General features: G+C 46.4%; 1 protein-coding gene and 1 long non-coding RNA gene across 3 annotated transcripts in view; one reads left to right on the top strand and one right to left on the bottom strand.

Annotated features, from left to right (window-relative positions):
* Positions 1-24383, top strand: part of kita (KIT proto-oncogene, receptor tyrosine kinase a) — a 131435-nt gene that overhangs the window by 53604 nt on the left and 53448 nt on the right. For both annotated transcript variants that reach the window (XM_038791166.1, XM_038791168.1), the window contains 5 exons: positions 1624-1760; positions 12240-12402; positions 13652-13838; positions 15221-15336; positions 20869-20983. In XM_038791166.1, the coding sequence (XP_038647094.1) occupies positions 1624-1760; positions 12240-12402; positions 13652-13838; positions 15221-15336; positions 20869-20983 (718 nt within the window). The remainder of the gene's footprint in view (positions 1-1623; positions 1761-12239; positions 12403-13651; positions 13839-15220; positions 15337-20868; positions 20984-24383) is intronic.
* Positions 1426-19954, bottom strand: LOC119962910. Its single transcript, XR_005459991.1, has 3 exons — positions 19852-19954; positions 3894-3975; positions 1426-1831 (listed from the first exon to the last, which is right to left on the bottom strand). It is a non-coding gene; the product is annotated as an uncharacterized LOC119962910 (long non-coding RNA).

The following is a 24383-nucleotide window of genomic DNA, read 5'->3' as shown; positions in this document are numbered from 1 at the left end:
TGCTGAGAGAATCAACTGGTTCGGACAAGGCTTAGGTCTCTAGTTTAAGTTAGCATCATTTACACCCTCAGTCATCATGTGTTAGTTAGTTAGAAATAGTTAATAAAATTGAGTTGAACCTTCATCAGTGTTGGAAGTGTCTGTTCATCTCTCAAGTCTACACTAGCCAACATTTATAATGAATATTCATATTTCATTTCAAACATTCTATGGTGCGTACAGCTTGAGAGATTTTACATGGGCTCCAGTACCTTGGTTTACTATGGTGTGAGGGCCTTTCCCCATTGGGTCTTTGCATTGGTTGCCCGAAGCTTTAGCGTATCTGTCAGCATTGGAATGTGCCAGATTGAAACACTTGGTCATCACCAGCTCTCTGCAGTGGAAGCTGAGCACATTGGCATTCTGAGCTGATACTTGCAGTGTCACCGAATGTGGGGAGTGTTGCACCAATCAGAGCCCCGATGTTAGATATGGACTCAGACATGTCTCAAATTTGAAAAGCAATGTGAATTTATAAAATAATTCTGTCCAGGTTCTTTGCCACTCAGTGGCAACCTAATTTACATAGGTTCCAGGCTTGTCTACTCAACCTCACGTCATTAGCCAAAATTTTACGACTCTTCCTGCCAGCGAAACATTGCGGCCCCACCGACGGAGGCTTTACACCACAACCACTTGACTCTGTTGTACGGGTGCCAAGCTCACTTGGTAATATTAAAGAGACATTCCAGTTGTGATTTATTTTCTCTGGACCTTATCTTTTAAAAAATAAATTTGAAGTACCCAATTCATTTATTTCAATTAAGGGGTAATTTAGCGTGGCCAATCCACCTAACCTGCACATCATTGGGTCGTGGGGGAGAAACCCACGCAAACACAGGGAGAATGTGCAAACTCCACACGGACAGTGACCCAGAGCCGGGATCGAACCTGGGACCTTGACGCCATGGGGCAACAGTGCTGGCCACTGCGCCACCATGCTGCCCCTTTCTCTGGAGCTTATTAGTGAGTAATATAACATTTTAGAAAAGGAACATTGGTGGAGATTGCACATTTAACCTATTGGGTATGATACTGGCAGCACCACTTTGTGTGAAAAAGCTGTTGCTGCCTTGAGGTAAAGACAAAAATAAAAGTACTTTTCTTGCAGATATCGGAGACATTTCTTTGCATGAGAAGAGTGTGTGAATTAGACCCTAAAAAATCTCTATCAGATGGAAACAGTTTCTGTCACACGTGTCTGCACAATACTGAGTTGAGGAAGTTTGCTCTCTCGTGAATTTTTCAGTTTTAATCAGCAAAATGTATTGTGGAATATGCAGGCTTTCAATATTTTCAACCGTAAATGTTGATTTCCAAATTTGAGATACGAAACCTATTTTTCAGCAAATATTTTGTAATAATTAACATAAATATTTAATTCCATTAGTTGAATAAATATTTAATTGCATGAAACAAAAGATGAAGATTGCAGTGCTTTGCAAATTCAAATATAAAGTGCTTTTTGTTGGTTCCCAATGGGATGAACATTCATTGCTTTGGAGCAGAAAGAGGCAGTTATTGGTGCATTATTCTATGTCAGCAATAATAAGTCACAAATAAAGTGTTCTTGTAATGTTTTAGTCCCCAAGAGAGCCCCAGAAATCACCGTGGAGATAAATAAGGAGTTGCTGAAGGAAGGAGAGAAGTTTAAGATGGAGTGCAAAATAAGAAATGTAAACCACGCAGTAACTGTGAACTGGATTCATCCACAAAGCTCAGTAAGTGTATTTAACATTTGCCTGTAATGAACACAGAAAGCACTGGGAAAACCCAGCAGGTCTGGCAGCATCTGTGGAGCGAAGAATAAAACAAAATTAACCATTACCCAAGTTTCACTTATGAAACAACATTGTTGCTGCTCGCGCTAATGATGGCTCGTCCCATACATGTGGAAACCAGTCTAGTTATGTGAACCACATAAGTGGTGGGGAAGGGTTCTGGCCTGTTCTCTCACATGGCCTCGGTCATTTTGGGCCTCAGTGACTTGCATTTCGGTTCAGCACCTGGATCAGCAGTGGTCGCGAACCACACTTTGGGGCTGGTTTAGCTCACTCGGCTAAATCGCTGGCTTTTAAAGCAGACCAAGCAGGCCAGCAGCACGGTTCGATTCCCGTACCAGCCTCCCCGGACAGGTGCCGGGATGTGGCGACTTGGGGCTTTTCACAGTAACTTCATTGAAGCCTACTCGTGACAATAAGCGATTTTCATTTCATTTCAGAAGCACTGGGCCAGACCACATCTTGGGTGGGATTCTACGCCGACGGGATTCTCCGTTTTGCCGGTGCCCGGGGGTTTCCCGATGGCATGGGCCTGTCCCAAAATGGGAAACCCCATTGACCGTCCGGCATAACGAAGAATCCCGCCAGCGGATCGGGGCAGAAATGTGGCGCAGTGGGGCGGAGAATCCAGCCCCCAGAGTACTGTGTACAGTTCTGGGTGTGATGGGATTGATTAAACATGCATGTTTGCCCCCAGCGAGGATCCGTGCGGGCCAGTAAGATCGTGGGAGAGGGCAAAATTTTAAACTGCGGCGGGTGCTGAGCGATTTGCAATCTAACCGACACGTTCCCATTACATAGAACATTACAGTGCAGTACAGGCCCTTCGGCCCTCGATGTTCCACCGACCTGGCGGGATCGGATCCCAGCTAGATGTGCGTGGAGCTAATTGAAGCTAATTAAGGGCAATTCCCATAACATTAGCAAGGTGGAAGCCTAATCTAATGGCCTCCCGTGATCTAACCAGCTCCCCAGTGAGAGGTCACGTGGGCGCCAATTAATACTGGCCCAAACAAATCTGGATCAGTCGTCACAGCACCTCTGAGGTATCCCAGGCCATTGGAGACCCTTAGATGGTCAGGCACAGGCAAGCTGACACGCTGAATCTCCCTCTCACACTTGGGCACCTTGGCACTGTCAGGCTGGCACCTTGGCACTGCCAACTTGGCACTGCCCCAGGATGCCAATGCCATGGGCCAGGGCCTGAGTGGGGCTATGCCCATGAAAGGAGAGATGATGGAGGGTATGATGGGTAGGGGTTTGAACGGCAAGGGATGGCCTGAAACGGGGAGGGGACCATCAGCGATTCCAGTGTCCCTACTTGGGGGGTGTGGGTGGTTGGCCCATGTGTATGAGGGGTGACATTGCCCATGGGAGGGGAGTGTCAAACTCACGTAGACATCAGGGCACCCTTTCAAAATGCTGGCCCGATCTCCGCGGTGCCTATCTGACCAGGGTGCTCAGCTCACTAGTGATGAAAATCATTTTAAGTGTAGGCTAGCCCGGAGAGGAACTCCCCGTGGGCTGTGATCTACCTGAATGGTGGGAGAGACCCATAGCGTGAGGTCAGCTGGATGTTTCTGGGGTCTCGGAGTGCTGAGAAACCCAGCTCTATAACGCCTATCAGAGTAGATTGGGGTCCTCAGTGTGGCACTGCCGTTGTGCCCAGGTGGCAGCAGCAGTGCCAAGGTGCCACCCTGCACAGAGGGCATGCATCTGGGGGCCTCCATTTGCATTCCGCCTGGTCCCTGTTTGTGGAGACCAGCACTGAACAGGACTCGTCCAAGGTCTCCAAGGCGAGGGAGTCAGATCCCAACACCTTGATTAGATGGCGGGAATGCATATCAGAGTGAGAATAGCTGTCTCGCTCTAATATACAGATTTGCCAGAAAGTGATCCTGCCCACAATGGGCGGGATTCACATTGTGACATCTCTCTAGATCGCGTTAGATCTAGGTGAGCTGGGTAGATCCTGGTTGTGGATCTACCAGTCACGTTGTGCCGTGCCGCGTTGTTTTTTGAGCGCAATGTAACCGATAGATTGTGCGAAGATCTGTGAATGGATGTATTGACCTTGGAAGAAGTGTAGCTCGAATTCACCAGAATGCTTCCAGGGCTGAGACAGGAGAGATGACGTAAACTGAGCTTTTTTTCTCTGGAATAAAAACGTTAATATCTGTAATGATTGAAGTTAATAGGGTTTTGAAAGAAATTGATAAACTAGATAGAAAGAAACTTTTTCACTGGTTGGGCTATGGAGGATAAGGACTCATGGCCTTAAACTCAGAGTCAGATCATTTTGGAGAAAAGTTAGGAAAAACTCCTTCACACAAAAGAGTGGTAGAGATATGGGACTCTCCACCAAAAAGAAAACAGTAGCTCAATTCACAATTTTCAATTTGAAACTGAGATTTTTGCGAGCCAACGATATTAAGGAAGTAATGCAATAAGAGTTGGGATACAGATCAGCCAAACTGTCATTGTTCCAATGTCCATGGATTGCTAAAAACTCCAGCCCTTCTCGAATCAATTATTCCTTGTGGTGACCATGCACTGATATAAAAATAAATGGGGTGGAATTCTCCGCTCCCGCGCGGAATTGTTAAGGCCGTCGTGAACTCGGTCGAGTTTCATGACAGCCTCAGAGGCCGCTCCTCGCACCTTTGGCGCAATTCTCCGCTCCCCACGCCGGGTGGGAGAATCACGGGAGGGCAGGGCGACTCGTGACATGCCCCCCAGCACCCCCCGCGATTCAACCACACCTGGTCGCTGCTGTCGTGAACATGGGCGCCAAATGCTCGTTTGTGGCTTGCGGGGGGCGGAGAGGGGAGTGAGCACCACGGCCGTGCTCGGGAGGGGACTGGCCCGCGATCGGTCCCCACCGATTGTCGGCCCGGCGTCTCCAAGCGACGCACTCTTTCCCCTCCGCCGCCCCGCAAGATCAAGCTGCCACGTCTTGCGGGGCAGCGGAGGGGAAGACTGCAACCGCGCATGCGCGGGTTGGAGCCGTCAGCCGTCGTGACGTCAGCTGCGCATGCGCTGGTTGGAGCCGGCCAACCTGCGCATGCGCGGCTGACGTCACTTAGGCGCCGCCGTCGCGTCATTCTCGGCGCACCGCCTTGATGCAAGCGTCAAGGCCCGGTGGCCGAGAGTTACAGAGCGCCGCTCCTAGCCCCCTGGGTGGGGGTGAATAAGATGCGAGGTGCGGCCTCCGAGACCGTCGTGAACTCGGCCGAGTTCACGACGGCCTTCCCGATTCCGTGCGGGAGCGGAGAATTCCGCCCTTTATTCACCCACACCCGGGGGCCTAGGAGCGGCGCTCCGTAACTCTCGGCCGCTGGGCCTTGACACTTGCGTCAAGGCAGTGCGCCGAGAATGAAGCGACGGTGGCGCCTAAGTGACGTCAGCCACGCATGCGCAGGTAAGCCGGCTCCAACCTGCGCATGTTCGGCTGACGTCACGATGGCTGACGGCTCCAACCCGCACATGCGCGGTTGCCGTCTTCGTGGCGTGGTGGCTTGATCTTGCGGGGCGACGGAGGGGAAAGTGTGTGTCGCTTGGAGACGCCGGCCCGACGATCGGTGGTGACCGATCACGGGCCAGTCCCCTCCCGAGCATGGCTGTGGTGTTCACTCCCCTCTCAGCCCCCCATAAGCCACAAACGAGCATTTGGCGCCAATGTTCACGACGGCAGCAACCAGGTGTGGTTGCCGCTGTTGTGAACCGGTCGGGAACGTCAGGCCGCTCGGCCCATCCAGGCCGGAGAATTGCCGGTCGCAGTGAAAAACGGCGAGCGGCGATTCATCCGAGCGGGGTGTGTGAGAATCGCGGGGGGTGCCAGGAGGGCATGTCGTGAGTCGCCCGGCCCTCCTGCGATTCTCCCACCCGGCTTGGGGAGCGGAGAATCGCGCTCATGATGTGAAAAAAAGAGGCAAAAATGTTTTGCTGCAAATGGGAAAAACAAGCTGGTTAAATGAGGTTAAATTGATTACAAAACCATTGAGTAAGACATATGCTTACTGTACCTTGTGAAATTGGGGATGATTTAAAGATGATTCATCCAAAGCTTTAAAACATTTTCCTGTTTTTTCTTGCAGATTAAAGGGTAAAAGGTAGAAACCAATTACTTGACTAGAATTGATGACAGATCTGCATGATGGGCCTTTGCAAGTGGAGAAAAGCAGATCATAGGTTAACGATGCAGATTGTAAACACATAGATGAGGAATGAGGGGATGGAGAGCACTGGGTGTTTATGTCACTATTGTTGATGGTTGTATTGGCCAGTCACAGGGCTGCACGGTAAATGAGATGCCAATGGAGTTGTTGAGCTGACCCTAGAGAGATGAGCCATAATTTTAACTGACCTGCCTAGTTTATGTATTGGACGACCCCTTTATACCATGATACTTTCCATTGACTTCAAAACAACTTATGCAACTCTTTTCATGTTTTTCCACTCTTATGAACTTCCCGCACTTCCTCCCCACAATGTAACAGGGAATTAGTCAGCACCATGAGCTTCAGGCAATGTTGCAGAATTGTTTCTTAAAAGGAACTTTGTTATGTAACTAATCAATAATGACTGAATCTCATTCTTTTGGTATCCAAACACCAATCTTCCAATCTTTACTGTGTCACCCTCATTCATAGCACCACACCCTTACTTGGTCAGGCTGATGTTCCCATTATGTGGTCCTTTACTAACTGTAGGCAGACGAATAACATCCCATTATTACATTTAATTCCTTCACTGCGGACTAGTTCCACAATCAGCTTAAACCTCTGGCATAGCTAAGATTTTGATGAGGCAGTGGAACTTAACTAAGTGCCCACCTGTAAGCTAGTAGAGCTCAGGTTGCTGTTCTTAAAGGAAATAATGAGTAAGTTACAAAATTATCACATTATTCCGATTCTCTCATAGAGCCCGATACAATTCTAATATCAATTTTAAGGTAACAACTGCAGCTTGTGTTTTTTTCATTGTAGAAACATGGAAGGTGAACTACTGAACATAAAAGCACATAAATTTTAAATTTTGAAGAATTAAAATGATTATTGAAATAAAAAGTAAACCTTAAAACACATAGGATAAAAGATACACAGCTCGAAAAGATCTTGCAAGATAACCCCCTCAGAAATGCCTTATAAAAGGTACACAATGAAACTAACATTTTGGCAACAGCCCTTATCAATTCAAAACTGTATAAATCAAGGAAATATTAGCCAAATCAAGAATTTGCCTTTCACTACATACTAAAGTACATTCTACGACTTTCCAGAGCCAGACACACTGACATGGGGCGGGATTCTCCGACACCTGCCGTGTCGGAGAATCACCGGGAGGGGGGGGCGTGAATCCCGCTCCCGTCGGCTACCGAATTCTCCGGCGCCGGGGATTTGGCGGGGGCGGGAATCACGCCGCGCCGGTTGGGGGCTGTTGGCAGCAGCCCCCCCCCCCCCCAGCGATTCTCCGGCCCGCGATGGGCAGAGTGGCCGCCCGTTTTCGGCGGGTCTCGCTGGCGTATGTTACGACAGGTATTTACCGGCGGGACCTGGCTCCATGGGCGGCCTCATGGGGGCGCGGGGGGATCTGGCCCCGTGGTGGCCTGGCCCATGATCGGAGCCCACCGATCTGCAGGCGGGCCTGTGCCATGGGGGAACTCTATTCCTCCGCGCCGGCCGGTGTAACAGTCTGCGATGGCTGGCGCGGAGATGAACCCCCCTGCGCATGCGGGGGGATGATGCCAGCACACGCTGGCGCTCCCGCGCATGCGCCAACTCGCGCCAGTTGGCGGAGGCCCTTCGGCGCCGGCCAGCGCAGCGCAAACCACTCTGGAACCTGCCTAGCCCCTGGAAGGTGTGGATAATTCCGCACCTTCGGGGAGGCCTGACGCCGGAGTGGTTCATGCCACTCCTTCGAGCCGGAGGTGCCCGCCCCAGCCAGTTTCCGAAGAATCCGGCCCATGGTTTCTCCAAAGGCTGATTCAAACAGAATGCTCCACAAGTTGCTTTTCCTAATTTGCAGCTTTTCAGCAATTCCAGTACAACGAAGCTGGTCTTCAGTGGGTTTCCCCTGCAGCAGCTCCACTCCAGCTGAAAATCTGTCCTTGTAGACACATTTCATTGACCGCTTTCAATTGTCTTCACTAATCCCTTTAAACTATACACTTCCTCCATTTTGGATCAATAAAATTTTAAATGTCTGCTTCTGCTTACTCACAGCTCCTGTAAGGTGCAAATGTTTCTTGTCACCTTTGAACCTCGTTTAAAATGCAATAATCACATTACAATTTCAGTACTTTACCCCAAATATAAATTTCAAACTGTTACAACCCCCACGGAGGCCTTGGGGTGTGGATTATCCAGTTCCCTGTGACCTCCATAGAATGCAAACTTCCTCGGTATGAGGAAAGCCCTCATAATATAAAAACTCAGGTTGGGAAACCCTTTGGGGAGTGGAGAGTCATTGTGTACTTTGAAGAAATCTATATTGTTGCATCTAGCCAACCCTTCCATGTGTATTCACTCTGCGCGGATTTTACACTGGCGACCAGTGGAGCTGCTGTCAGCTCCGAGTGCTACTTCGTTCAGGCCTCAGGAGGCCTCCAACCCACCGGCAGAGATGCCCCACATTAGAAATCTGGAGCCGTACGATGCGGCTACTGAAGATTGGGAGCAATAAATTGAACGAGTATTTTCTTTGGACCAATGCAATTGTTGGGGACGAATGGTAAACGATAATAATGCTCACGGCTTTTAGCGGACCGACCAACAGTATCATAAAGTTTGACCTACCCGGATGCACTGGATACGTGGTCTTTTGTCGCCTTAGTGGCCCTTGTGAGGGACCACTTTAGCCCCCAAAACCCCGCTAATCGTTCTCCTGTTCAGGTTTCATAACGTCATTCAAGAGAACGATTTCTTGGCTCGATTGTGCAAGCTGGCTGCGACCTGCGAGTTTGGCACCACACTAAATGAGACCCTGAGATATTGTTTGGTCCGGAATCTGCTACGTGGCGACGCAACAAAACGTTTCAGCTGAAACTCACCTGGATCTGTAGAGGGTGGTTACGATTGACATCTCCTGTGGAAGCACTGAGCAGGGCATCCAGGAGCTCCAGGGCATGACAGTCCTGAATCAATGCCATCCTTCCGACTGCCGTTCGGTTTTTCCACGAGACGAAGAAGCTGACCCCCATCGGTGGGACCATTACCGCAGGTACACTGGCTACTGCTGCAGGAGGTCCGGAATGCTGCCACTCAGCTCAGCTCAGCTCCCCCCCCCCCCCCCCAAAGGGAGCTCGAAACTGGAGTGCGTTCTCCATGGTCAGCTGCTGTGCATTCGATAAAAATTGGTCAGGCCTCCAGACGTTGGCTTTGCGGGAAACGGCTCCCGGCTTGCTCCATATAGCAGAGAGCCGTTAGCAATTGCGAGCACATCAGTAGCCCTGGTTACGTCCGGACAGCAGTTGGCCAGCCTACCACTGGAAGTGGGCTGAGCCCGCTAGGCCGCAACTGGCTGCGGCATCTCCACCTGGATTGGCAGTGGGTCTGCCGCATGTACTGGCTTGGACCAGAATATTTCCCATCATTTTGTGGGGGGGGGGGGGGGGGGGGGGGGGGCTGGGTGGCAAGAGTCCTGCATTAGTGTTGATCCATTGGTGCAGCAGCGCTACTTCTGCGCTCGACCGCCCCATACCAGTAGCTGCATTAAGGTGGACACCAAATTATATCCGTTGGAAAGTTTACGCATCATCCGCGCTGTTCAACTGACTGGGCAGCCCCAGTCATACCTGTGATAAAGCCTGCTGGCTCCGTACACCTGTGGGGAGATTATCGTCTGGACCATTACTCGGTCGCTTACAACGTGGATTTATATGCAAAATTCAGTGTTGGTCATACGGAGCTGGACATGAGCCATACATACCTCCAGCTGGTCTTGGACCTCATGACGTTTTATGATGATGAATACTAAATACCTACCGAGGGCTATGCGAATATACCCGGTTGCCTTTTGGGGTCTCCGCGGCGTATGCTATTTTCCAAAGAGTGATGGAATAACATCCTGCAGGGTTTGCCCCGAGTGGCAGTGTACCTGGATGATGTCCTAATTACAGGCTCCTCCGGCAAGGAGCATTTACAGAACTTGGCCGAAGTCCTGAGGCATTTTGAGGCAGCTGGCATATGCCTCCGCCAGAAAAAAATTAATTTTTAGTGCAGCCGAGGTCACACATCTGAGTTACCGTGCGGACCACCATGGCCTATGCCATGGCCTACACCCCGTTAAAGACAAAGTGCAGGCCATCTGACATGACCCCGTCCTGGGAGGACTGACGGAACACCGTTCTTTCCTGGGACGTATGAACTATTATGGAAAGCTCATCCCGGACCTGGCTACCCTGTTATCCCCTCTCTACCGACTGTTAAAAAAGGGCCACCCATGGGATTGGGCCCAGCCTCAGTGGACAGCTTTCTCTGAAGTAAAGCGGCAACTTTCGTCTTCCAAACTACTGCCCCATTCTGACCCATCCAACCCACTCCTTCTGACATGCGATACCTCTCCTTATGGGGTTGGGGCCATCCTTTCCCACTGCATGTCGATGGTTTGGAGCACCCCATCGCTTTCTTTCCAGAACACTTGCTGATGCAGAGAGGAACTGCGCGCAGATCAAGAAGGAGGGTCAGGCCGTCGTCTTTGAAGTGAAAATATTCCATCAGTATGTCTACGGGCGTACATTTGCAATGTTCATAGGCCATAAGCCCCTATTGGGCCTGTTCAAGGAAGATCAGGTAGTTACCCACGTTGCATCCGCTTTTATCCGGCGTTGGGTCCCATTACTGGTCATATTCACGTATACGCTGGAACACCAGGGGCGAAAATTCCCCACATTGACACTTGGGCCGCCTTCCCCTCCCCAATAGGTCGCCGATGCCAGCATCAGCTGCCAAAACTGTCGTGCCCTCCATTTCATGGACTCCTTGCCGGTCACAGCATCTTGCATCCAAAGTTGGGTGCAGGTTGGGAAGGGGAGAGTCAAGTGTATACTTTGAATAAATCTCTATTGTTTCATCCAGCCAACCGTTTCATTTCTATTCACTCTGCGCAAATTCTATACAATTCTGTTTAGCTGTAAACTAAAACCCACTGTAAGGCCTCATTACACTGCAAAGAGGCCTTTACTCTTTCATCCCTTAGATGCCAGACAATTTGACTCAAAAACCTCTCCTTTGCTTAACTCTGGACACACAGCTTTCCTTATCTACACAGAATATATTCATAATGTCACCCAAAAATATAAAATATATGCATATCATTATGGAGCTTCCACTGACATAGCAAGTTTTCGCAGTTTAAGATTTTACTTTTACAACCAAACTAAAATCAACTTGACTAAACATGATTTTTGCAGGCAAATTATGCTTTGAACCTCAGAACCAGTGGACTGACAGTGGGATTTCACAATCCACTAGGTAATTTGAACATTCTGAATTCTCCCTCCGTGTACCCGAACAGACGCCAGAATGTGGCGACTAGGGTTTTTTCACAGTACTTCATTGCAGTGTTAATGTAAGCCTACTTGTGACAATAAGGATTATTATCTCCCTGATACGCGCTTTACATTAAAATCAAGTTTACTGGTTAATGAATAACAAATTTGTTCATATATTACTTTATGATTTTAATGGAGAAATTAAACCAAATTAATGATGCAAATGAAAAATCTGACCATATTAATGGCAAAAACAGAAATTGCTGGAGATACAGATCAGAGGATGCCGGAATAATTCAGCAGGTCTGCCAGCATCTATTAGGGGAGAAACAGTTAATGCTTTGAGTCCTTTGACTCTTTGTCAGAACTGGCAGCAGGGTTAATATTTCAGGTCAATGACTTTTCAACCATATGAACTTTCAGGCTATCTATTTTCTGTTTTACTCTTTTGCTTTGTATCTTGCTGTGCTGTATTTTGTTTAACTTTGAATCTACAAGCAAATAGGGAAGATATGCAGTTAAGTTCTTGGACTGATCTCTCAATTACCATCAGTTTCTAAGAGGTTACTTAGATTGCAATTAAGGTAATATGCCAAAAGTTGTGATTTATTATGCAATTGGCCAAGCAGAAGCATAAATATATTATGACTGACGTCTAGAACTTTGTGCTTGAAGAAAGTTAACGTCTTCGGCTACCAGCCTTACCTGGAATTTTAATTGCCATGATTTATCACAGCGTGCAACTACAGGGATTTATGAAAATCATCCAGAAATTAAGCCAATAAATTCTGCAAAACAGAATATAGTAAAGAATTATGTTGCTAAGCACAAGCTCTGACAAGAGGATGTTAAGTGTAGTTCACTATTATTCCGAAAACAACTGACTGCTTGAAATAAAATTATTCTCTCTCATGTATTACTTCCAGGCAGCTGAAGTGACAAAGTCATCCAACAACTTTCCTGACTATTATCAAGCTGTACAAGTATTGTGTATTGATTCAGTGACAGTCAATGACACCGGACGTTTCATATGTTTTGCTGAAAATGGTTTTGGTGTGTCAAATGCTTCAGTGTTTCTACAGGTTGTAGGTAAAATACCTCATTATATTTCTGAAAAAGATAAATGTTACTGAAATAGTGGATTCGGAGTTTGTATGATCTGGTTAAAAAAGGCCTATGTAAAGTGGTTTCTTTTTTGCACAACACAAATTCTGTGATGTAACTAAGGTATGAAATTATCCAAAGTTCACTTGAAATATTATTCATTCACAAACTAACTCTGCAGAATAACGCTCTATTTGTTACAGCTAATTGTGGGCTAATATAGCTCGGATATTACTGTGACTGGTTAGTTTGAGTCTCTAGCACAGAAACATGTAATTTGGCTCAACTGGTCTATGTCTTCATTTATGCTCCACACAAGCCTCCTTTCACCTGTCTCCACTTAACCTTTTAACATTCTTTTATACACCCTTCTCCCTTATGTCTTACCTAGCCATTAAATCATTTAAGGAGAAGCGCGATGTGCATATGTACAAAATATAACACGTCAGTGTTAAATTTCTCTCTGACGTTTAGAAACATACGGCGCGATTCTCCTAAAAAATGACTAAGGGCGGGGAGAATGCTGGTAGGTGGAGGTGGAGTAGAAATGCCCATCAGCCATGATTGAATGGCGGAGTGGACTCGATGGGCCGAATGGCCTTACTTCCACTCCTATGTCTTATGGTCTTATGGCACGATTCTGTGACACTGTTCCGCAGAACAGAGATCTGTGGGCAACAGGTGAGTCATGTGAAAGCCCCATGTCGGGCTCCCCGCCAGGCTGATTGTGAATCATTTGACTCGCTCCGCCCGGTGTGATCTGGATCTCGCTAAACTTCAGAAACTGGCAGCACTGTTCTTATATTTGATAATTCTCCAGAAAATATTGTATTGATGCAAAGCAAGTTCAAATTTTCACTGATGCAAACATGATAATGTGATTAGGAATCGAATAGTTCAACATTCTGATCCATGAAGCTCTGAATTGATTGCTAGGTTCCCGGTTGTACTTTCCTTGAGGCTTCTTCTTCCAGTTGCCACTGGTGCAGTACAACTCACAACGTAATAATTAAATAGAGCTAGAATATATTTGTCTATCATTACATCATCATAAGCAAATACTATTAACACAATACATGCATACAGTTTTTAAATGTTTTTTCTTAAATAAATTTAAAATAGAATTATTTTATCTATTATAATTAACGCAGAAAGATTTTCAAAAGTTGCTTTTATAAGTACTGTTAAATGTCTGACATGATCTATTGTCTTTCCTTTATATGGTTTCAATCAGCTGAAGGATTTATAAAGTTGTTACCTGCAGAGAGCAGTGTGCATCATGTAAATATTGGAAACAACCTTGTGCTAAAAGTGGAGTTTGATGCCTATCCAACTCCTGAACAAAAGTATTGGATTCACATGAATGAGACATTACTCAACACATCGGATCATTTTATTAAACCTGCAAAAGTTGAAAACAGGTACCAAATATCCAAATGTTATTGCACACAAGTAAAACAAATGTATAATACTTTCTAGTTAGAATGTATTCTTAATACCATGAATGGCAATAGTTGACATTGATTTGCTAGTTGCTTTATCTTTGTACTGTTAGATGATAGTGACAATGACATTTTCCCAGTTGGTAAACATCATGATCCTGATGTTGGTCTGAATTCTGGGTCAGGAATTTAGGATTGGCTATGTTGGGACATTACTGAATGTTTCCAGGAAGCACCAATAAAGGAGCCTCAAATGGGGCCCCTGTGCAATTTACGGTGGCAGGAAGCCTTGTGAAATGGGAGGCCTATCAGTGATGCCTAGTCAGCAACCCTAATGGTTGCTCAGACAGGCAGGAGATGATGAGGGTGTCTCACAATGGAAGTGTGCATCACAGGATTGCAGAAGTTTAAAAATCCCTTCTGGTCACAGCTGTCTGGCCCATCACCTTGACAGAATGAATTACTTTGTGTTTGACGCTTTGGCTATCACATTCGAGAGGTACCATGCTGCACTGATAAAAAACAGTCATCCGTGGCTCCCTAGTCCCCCCAATGGAGTCTAACTCAAGTTAAGTTGTTGCGCTCCAGCATCGTAGCGCCTGAGCACTATTAGGAAGACCCCATGGCAGTGGCATCTCTCTTCCAACTGGTCCAATAGTGGGACTGACTGACCACTTGCCATGGCCCCCCGGCCTGATTTCTTTTACTCCCAATCCCAGCACATAACCCGTTTCCATGGAAATGGGAAAGTTCTGTCCACGAGTGAACAGTCACCCTTCTCACATCACAATAGGCTGCTAATCTGATCATTCAAAATTATTGGGATGATTTCTGTGATCAGTAGCAAACAAATGTCACCAGCTTTTGCTACATTTGGTCCATAGACTTTCTGCAAGCTTTTGCAGTTGAAACTCTTCTCCGATAAATATCCAAGAAGTGTAGCAAGCTTTACAGAGGATTTGAACCCTATGTGAAGAGTACAAGCAATCAGTCCTTTACCAATCAGATTGAAGAACCCTCAATCATCAGAATAGTCACAAATAAAAAGAGTAAAATAGATTGGAATAAAAGACAGAGATAAAAGAGAAAAAGTTTTAAAAATTGATCTATATTTTAAAAGAAAAGAATCAACAATAATATAAGTCTGAAGGAATCATTCTCCATATTTATAAAAGATTTGTGCCAGCAAGACTCTTTGACAGTAACTTCATTTTTATTTTCTATCTGATTCAATAATTCATAATCATTATTTTGTATGGATATTATTGAAAGAAATGTTCCAAGCTCACTACAAATATAATGTTGTTTCTATTGCGTTTTGATCTATCAGTCACTGTTCTATTATTACCATACATTCATAGATACATTAGCGAACTCCATCTGGTTCGAGTAAAGGGAACAGAAGGTGGAACTTATACATTTTTTGCTTCGAATTCTGATTCAAACTCATCAGTTTCATTTGATGTGCACATAAATAGTAAGTTCAACAAATGGTTTGAAGTATGTCATGTGACAAATGTTCGGAAGAAATCATGGGTTCATTTAGGTCTGAATATCTTCTCCCTGGTCAGGAGCAGAGTTGGGATAATTTCCGGCTGTGCAAACCCAACCTGGGAAAGATTTCCCAGAAGGATTATTGGTCCATTGGGCCGGGGGGGGGGGGGGGGGGGGGGGAGGTGTGTTGTTCTGGTTGTTATTGCTGGCAGCCAGGTGGAAATGGAAAAATGGAATTTGTGGCCTGCAACCCTGGAGAGAGGTTGGAGGATGCTGGGTGTGGCTGTGGGATGGGTCAAAGGCCAGGCTTGCTGTACCAGCACTTTGTCGAGGCTATGGAATAAGCAACAAGACAAAATGTAGCCCTCACCCCTTATCCTATCCATGCCAACCCATTCCACCATGTGCCCCCAACTAAATGGATCCTCATAACCTCCATGACAACTTCTACCCTCAATGCCAACCTATGACTCTCTATGTATCCCATGACCCCTCATACCCTTCATGCTAATCTATACCCTTCCACCCACTTTCATAACCCTTTACAGCCCCTATGCCAACTATGTACCAAACTATTCCTCCCATCCAGCACTCTTTGTCTATACCTCAACCTTGCCAACTCACCCAGTTTCAACCATGGGAAGATCTCAGAACTCATGCTGATATTGAATAAAGTTTTCTACTGTCTATTGCTGAACTCGCTATTTAAAAAGAAACTTTGGGCAGTAAGAAAAACATTCACTACATTTAAATTTCTTTAATCAACACTCACTGACACAGACTGGGCGAAATTCTCCGCCCCCCACGATGGGTCGGAGAATAGCGGGAGGGCCTTCCCGACATTTTTCCCACCCTCCCGCTATTCTCCCCCACCCCCCGCCCAACTCCCGACCCGAATCGCTGCCGCCGTTATTTTACGGCCGGCAGCGATTCACAGCTGTTCGATGGGCCGAAGTCCCAGCCCTTTACGCCGTTTTTACGAACGGCAAACACACCTGGTCTGGCCGTTCGTAAAAACGGCGTCACAAACTCGCTTTTCATAACCATGGCACCGATTGGCACAGCAGTACCACGGCCGTGCCAAGGGTGCCATGGGCCCGCGATCAGTGGGCACCGATCGCGGGCAGCGGGCCCGATGCCCGCGCACTATTTGTCCTTCCGCCGCCCCGCAGTATCCATTCGCGGGGCGGCTGAGGGGCATCCTGGCCCGCGCATGCGCGGGTTTCGCGCAAATACGCGATGACATCATCCGCGCATGCGCGGGTTGGAGTCTTCCAATCCGCGCATGCGCGGCTGACGTCATATGACGCGTCAGCCGGCGCTAACTCCAGCAAGCGGGCTTAACGAAATTCGTTAAGCCCGTGATGCTGGAGCTTGCGGCGTCGGGCTGCTAGCCCCGACCGGGGACCAGCCCGGGTTTGACGCCAGCCTTACGATTTCTCCCGTTTTGGGAGAATCGCGCCCACTGTTTTTCAAAACATTTAACAGGCTGGGATTTAAATAACTGCATACCTTTTTTTAACCTGCCACTGACAAATGTTGGCTGCTTTTTTAATTTTTAAAGGGATGAAGATTAAATAACTCCACAGATTGACAATTCTACTGATCTCTCTGCTCTTCAGAAGCATTTGCTTCAACTCTGAAAAATTGTGCCTCTCATACCATGAGCTGAGGCCCTTGATTCTAAGTGCAATGTTTATAAACATTTTTGTTATGATTGACAGCTCTTAACCAAATTAAAGCAGCAAAGTGGTTTCAATTACTCTTTTGTAACTGCTGAAAGCACTTAGCATTGTTGATGTGGTGAGGAGTTGCCAATCATAACAAGAATGTTTATGGACATTTCCCTCAGAATCAAGGGGAGAGTACTTCAGATGCATTCAAGTGTCATGGGAAATATAAAGAAACAAAACTTTTGGCAGCTGTGTTGAAACCATTAAGCTGTCAATCAAAGGCTCGAAAGGCACTGCTCTGTGAAATTGAATGAATGCTTATCATCTCAAAGGAATTAGGGCAGGGATGGGCAAACTACGGCCCGCCAAAGGTCTTTATGCGGCCCACCAAGATCAAGTCATAAAAAAAAATATTTCCTTTTTTTTATAAGGTTAATGGGGGGGGGGGGGGGGGGGGGGGGGGGCTGTTGGGTTACTGGTATAGGGTGGATACGTTGACTTGAGTAGGGTGATCATTGCTCGGCACAACATCGAGGGCCGAAGGGCCTGTTCTGTGCTGCACTGTTCTATGTTCTATATGAGGTGCCCAGGATCATAACCGGGTGAAGCGCCATTTTTGAAAAGTAGAGAAAAAGAGGGCTAAATGCAGGATGCCGCCGGGGGAAGCGCTGAGGTATATGCCGCACGCTAATTGGTTACAACCGGGACTATTAATTAATATACTATGCGGCCCTTTAAAATTGTGAATTTCTGAATGTGGCCCTTGCACGGAAAAGTTTGCCCACCCCTGAATTAGGGGATTTCAAGGTTTTCAAGTGTTGTGGGCTTTCACTGAAGGCTGGGACAATTCAAAAAGCTGCAGTTTTACAATCTTGGACTGAGGGAGCAGGTGTGAGAAAAGTAAAAATTGTCTTGACTGGAATCTTCAATGAACTACCTGATCTGCTGTGCAAGTGCCAGGAAGAGTAGTTCCGACTGAGAAGGCCACTTCAGCATTTAAACAGATCAAACCAGGATGAGCTGCCGGAGATCACCATGCCAATTGTGATCTTCAGGTTGTCCAGTCGTGGAAGGAGCAGTCCAGACACTGGACCCCATCCCAGGGGAGGGACCCAGTGATCCACCCTTTACCCACAACCCGAGCCCATCCAATCTTCAGGACTCTTGGGAGATCTTCCTTCTGCAGCCTGGCAGCGGCAGAGAAGCATAGGAGTAATGGACTCATCCCCTTGACCCCCGACGGGATCCATCACATCAGGACAGCGCTTGTCACTACAAGCACCAAAGCCCGCCCAGTGGAGTTCCTGCTGTGAGAAGTGGAGCATAATGGGGGGGGGGGGGAGAGCAGATTCGGGGCTTTCAGCCTTGTTAATGATATCGAAATTCATGTAAAGCAGCTGTCTGCATGTTCCTGTGGCACAGGGCAGGGAGCCCGCCACACCTGTGGAGACTGGGGTCTGTTGCCCGGTGGCGATCCCGTTTTTCGGCAGTGCACTTAAGCCCGTGGATTTCCAGACGGTGTGGCGGTGGCCGCAATGGGAAACCCCAATGGCCGGTTGCCAGTACGGAGAATCCCGGCCATGGAATCACCTGTAGAACTGAAATAACCTCTCAACTTTTGTGATCAATTCTCTTCACAATTCTATTAGTTTTCTTAATTTTTGAATTCAGTGCCGAGTTCAAATGACCCTACTGAGTTTGGGTTTCCCTCATGTGTGGGTCACCACGCCCTTTCCCCTTCCGGCAAAAACAGGAATGTCGGAAATGGGGCGGGACTTCTGAATCTAGGTTCTATCTGTAATTTTTAAAGGTCCTGGGAATCTCCACGACACTGTGAAAATCTGGCTTTAACAGTCTATCCACCGTTAGCACAGCTGCTCGGGACATTATTTACAAATATGAATATCTTGCACTTTCTTCCCAGTATAACAACCCGTGCCTCACTTTAGTCTTTAACAACCAAACCATCCAGGCTTCGTGTCGGCAGAATTCAAAGCAGGTCATATGGCCCTTTCATTTTTCCATTTTACTGTAAATTGAAGACATGATCCCAGAACATAATGATTCTATTATCCAAATCACCGGACTCGCTCCACCCAGCGTGAGTTGGATCGCCCTCGCTAATGGCTCATTGAAATATCTGGATTTTGGATTCACCCGGTGCCCGAGGCTCACCGACCATGCCTGGGAGATCGCACCAGGGTGCCACTTAGTACTGGTTCACATAAATGTGGTCCCAGTGTAGTGTAACAGGATCTGGGGGTGTCTCACAGGCCATTGGAGACCACGGATCGTCGGGGACAGGGCATGGTGGTACCCTGGCACTTCCCCTGGCATTAGGGCACCATGGCACTGACACCCAGGCATCATGGCACTGCCAGGATGCCCAGGGGGCAGATTGGCACTGGCAGGGGCTAGACCTGGGGGGCCTTGCCAAGTAGAGGGAGAGGGTGAGGGGGGCATTCCCGTGAGCCATCCATAGTTGGGATGGTGTCATATTGCAGGGGGAGCCAGAAAGGGAGGGGAGTGATGATCAGTGTTGCCGGACAAAATGGCGCTCCGATCTGTGAGGAACCTTTCCTCCAAGTGTACCCTCAACAGGGAGAAATGCCCCGAGGCAAAAAGAAAATGGCCAAGTACTGTTGGATAGTGAGATGTTTCTTGGCATTGCAGCCACCGAGAAACACCTTGCTAAACGTGCCGTTCAACGGGACTTTTAACTTCAGCTCGCTGAATCACGCCCAAGGTTAAAGCTCAAAAGTCTGAAATGTGTGGGTCCATCTCTTGTTTCTTTTGTAAAGGTAGGAATCCCATTTGTTACTTACCAACCCATTGGAAAATTACTTGGTCGGGATTCTCCGAGCCTCTGCACTGAAATTGCGCTCGGCGCGGGGGCAGAGAATGATCTCTGGCGACTGGAGAATCGGCGCCAGTCACGTGCGCGGCTGATGCGGCACCGGTCAGGGGCCGTTGAAAGAGATTCCCTGCGGTCGACCGGCCGAGTTCCCACCAGTGTGGTTCACGTATGGTACCACCCGCCGGGAGGTTGATGTCACGTCTGCGGTGGCTGTCCTGGTGGGGGGCAGGGGGTCAGTCTCCGGGGGGGGGGGGGGGACTTTCCCATGATACTTCCCCTGCTGACACAAACTATTTGGAGTCTGTCTTCTCTTTTATACTTTTTCCTCAACTCCGGTATCTCCTTTCCCTTCCAATGGTTAAAAAAGTCACAAAATATATATTAACAATCCTACCATTTTGCTGTCCTCAGGCACCACCTCCCAATATCAGTGGTAAATGATCCAACTTGCATATTAACTCTTCCTTCCTCCTGATAGACTTATAAAAGACTTCATTTTTATGTCCCATGAGATTGTCCTCTGCACCTCATCAGTTAACGGTGCTCCTCCATCCGATAATATGGCCCCATTCTGTTACTTCCTCATACATTTTATAATTTTCTATACCTTTTCTTTTACCTTCATATCTTCCATGACTTTCTCATTTATTATGATAGCATATGGTGAATATCACAACAGATCATGGATATTATTTGATATAATATGTAATAAGTATATAATATGTATTTACTGCATGGCCCCAGTCTTGTTTTGTAATTATCTAGATTGGTAAATGACTTAAATAGGTTATGTGTGACACATCTGTCTCATGGAGCAATATGAATTACAGCAAATAAATATTATGATTTAATCCTCACCATTGTATATGCAATTTTTCAGTAAAACCTGAACTAGTCATTAACATAATATACAATATGGACTCTCAGATATGTTCAATGAGCTGTCAAGAATATCAGTAATGTCATCTATTCTGCTACAATGCAGGCAGCCCCGAGATAATTACTGTTGAAGAATCCAAGCCAGGTAAAGTTCGCTGTGTAGCAAGAGGGTTTCCAAAGCCAAAAATAAAGTGGCTTCATTGCCCTGGACCACAGAAACGGTGAGGAATCTGAGATGTAATTTGCCTTATTTAAATAATGGAAGTAAAGCTTAAGGATGTTCTTGCATTTCTGTTCAGAACAATAAGATTTACAATGAAGTTGTAAATGTCCAATGTATTTGGTCAAATTACTGCAAGAATACTCTGAGAGGCTTATTGTATATCTGTAATTGGCTTATTTGTATGAAGTACATTAGCAGAGAAAATAAAGTTATTAGTGCAAAGAAGCATGGAAGTAAAAGATCCAAGGGTGTAAAATTTTGCCTTAAAATACACATTAAAGCCATAACGGTGAACAGTGATCACCATGTTCTATCCCAACCATGCATTTAAGTATTTACAAACCAGTTGAAAACTGCACTGTCCGTTTTCCTGGTGGTAACAAACTGACATGAAACGGGGTTGTAATTAAACAGGGCACTGCTGGAGAAATCTGCTCAGTTACTTGTTCAATAAGAGGATTATTGTAGTTTTGATTTGGGAAAGTCTATTTTTATTCTGTCTTCTGCCTTTGTTAGCCGAGGTACTTCAGATGACACATCATTAGAGCTCCCAGTTCCTTACAGCTTTAACAACGTCTTCATTTGCTCAGATAGTTAGAAAACCAAGGTAACAAATAGAGAATGTTTTTATACCATTGCATCTATCCTATGCTTTTTTTATAATGGCCCGTAATTTCCGGTTAACGTCGGGAAGCCACAGGCCGTCGATTTTAATACGGAAAACTGCACCCTTACCTGCGCTTGGATGATGCGTCCAACTTTCCTTTCCCTGCGACAGCCTCAGGGCTCCAGCAGCCTGGTCTGCGCAGGCTCCAGCGCAGAGCAGAAGGTGTGCAGCTCCACCCCTTTATGACGCGGCCAGTTTGGGAACGCCCATTGAGGGCAAGCATTTAAACAACAGGTAACTTTTTAAAAAAATGTTGTAAAGGTATGTAGAAGATTTTTTAACAGGTTTTTTGCTCTTTTTTTTAAACAGGCATTACTGTTACTGTTGATTCTTTGAAAGTAATTTTTAATTTATATTTTATGATTGAGGTGATTATTTATAATTGAAAGTAGGTTTGGTTATTTGTTTTAAATCTGTGAAACTATTTAAATCTGCACACTATTATTATATAATTTTATGTGTGGCATGCTTCAAAATGTTTGTATATTTTAATGTAGATTATAGTCAGAAGATTTTAAAAGCGCTCCAGGGCTTTTTGCTGTCACTGTCCTTGTAACCGCTGATATTTTTGATTAGTGTTTAGAGAATCACTGCAGTGCACAAGAAAGACATTTGGCCCATCGAGTCTGTGGCAACACTCCGAAAGAGCACCCTACTCAAGCCCACAACCTCACCTTGTCCCTGTAACCCCACATAACCTTTGGACACTAAGGGGCAATTTAGCAAGGCCTATCCACCTAACCTGCAAGTTTTTGGACTGTGGGAGGAAACTGAAGCACCCAGAGGAAAGAGCGGGGGCACAGTAGTCAGTACTGCTGGCTCACAGCAGCAGGGACCTGGGTTCAATTCCGGCCTTTGGTGACTGTGTGGAATTTGTACGTTCTCCCGTGACTGCGTGGTTTACCTCCGAGTGCTCTGGTTTCCTCCCACAGTCCAAAGATGTGCAGGTTAAGGGGATTGGTCATGATAAATTGCCCCTTAGTGTCCAGGGATGTACACGTTAGGTTCTGTGGACAGGGCGAAGGTGTGGGCTAGATAGGGTACTCTTTCAGAGGATCGGTGCAGACTTGATGTGCCGAATTGCCTCCTCCTGCACTGCAGGAATTCTATGGTTCTATTCTATGGTTCTAGGTAATGGATACAGGCACTGGGAGAATGCGCAAACACCACACAGTCACCCAAGCTCCGAATTGAACACGGGTTCCTGGAGTTGTGAGGCAGTAGTGCTAACAAGTGTGCCACCATTTTACCCATGTTATTATGTTTCTGTCTTGTTTACTTCAATTATCTTATTCATTTATAATACTTATAATTAATGTTGTGTTCTGATGTTTCAGTAGGACATTTATAGGAGCTTGTAAAGTTTAATGTAAAACATTTATTAACAAAAATAATTTTATAAATACAAAACTTTGAAACCTGTTTACATTTAACTTAACTTTATCAGTTGAACAATGACATTAAACTACCTCAACTTTTACAAATTTCTTGCAATAAATATATTTTCTCACTGAAACACAATGCTTAACAAAATATATTTTCCACAGAAATATTTGTAAACAGCGGGGAGGGAAGAGGGGAGGGTGGAAAGAGGAGAGGGAGGGAAGAGACGGTCTTTGACATATCAATTGTTAACGTTACAAGCTCAACCTCTGAAAGCAGCAGCTGCTGAAGCACAGTGTCCTGGCACACATCTCTTCTGACATCATTTTGGGATATCCTTTGGCAGTACACTTAGTGGTGGGTGATTGTTTTGCTGCAATACCTGTCAGAGTTCACATTCTCTTACAAAAGGCTTGCACATATCAACCAAGGCATTAATGTTTGTTAAAGCGTTTGAAGTAATCACTGAAGCTTGTAAGGATGAATGTTACATCAGGGAGACTCGTAAACAACTCAGCTTAAAACACATTGCAAAATCCAAATGTACTTTAGCTCTGAATCAGCTGGGAGGACAGGCGTGCTGACATTAGTGTCCTTGAAGGAGCCAACAGCACCTGTATTGAGGCCATGATAATCCAAAATCGGGGCCTCACGGTAGCATGGTGGTTAGCATCAATGCTTCACAGCTCCAGGGTCCCAGGTTCGATTCCCGGCTGGGTCACTGTCTGTGTGGAGTCTGCACGTCCTCCCCTTGTGTGCGTGGGTTTCCTCCGGGTGCTCCGGTTTCCTCCCACAGTCCAAAGATGTGCGGGTTAGGTGGATTGGCCATGCTAAATTGCCCGTAGTGTAAGGTTAATGGGGGGGATTGTTGGGTTACGGGTATACAGGTTACATGGGTTTAAGTAGGGTGATCATTGCTCGGCACAACATCGAGGGCCGAAGGGCCTGTTCTGTGCTGTACTGTTCTATGTTCTATGTTCTAAAATCAACTCTGCTGGGCCGCCAATATGTTTAGGATGTCAGAGTTCTAACTGCCAAGGCAAATCTTATTCACCCAACTCAAGGAAGTTTCCTGAACAAGAGGAGGACAAAGGAAGTTCTTCAAAGACACCTTGTAGGCTTACCTCAAGAAATGGAACATAGACGCCAATGCCTAGGAGATGTTTGCTCAGAAGAGACCTACTTGGAAGAACTCCTGATTGAAGGTTCACAATTCTTTGAGAACATCTGATGACAAGAGGGGTCCGGAAGTGGTGCCTGAGAAAGGAAAACTCGTGGCCTAGCATCCAAGGACAGATCCCACCTTTTGGAAACTCCTGCGAAGTGAGTGATTGAAGATTCAACTCTA

Source organism: Scyliorhinus canicula, chromosome 3 (genome assembly GCF_902713615.1).
Source record: "Scyliorhinus canicula chromosome 3, sScyCan1.1, whole genome shotgun sequence".
Lineage (NCBI taxonomy): Eukaryota > Metazoa > Chordata > Chondrichthyes > Carcharhiniformes > Scyliorhinidae > Scyliorhinus > Scyliorhinus canicula.
Note: the sequence above shows the minus strand (reverse complement) of the source record. Positions and strands in the feature narration are given on the sequence as shown.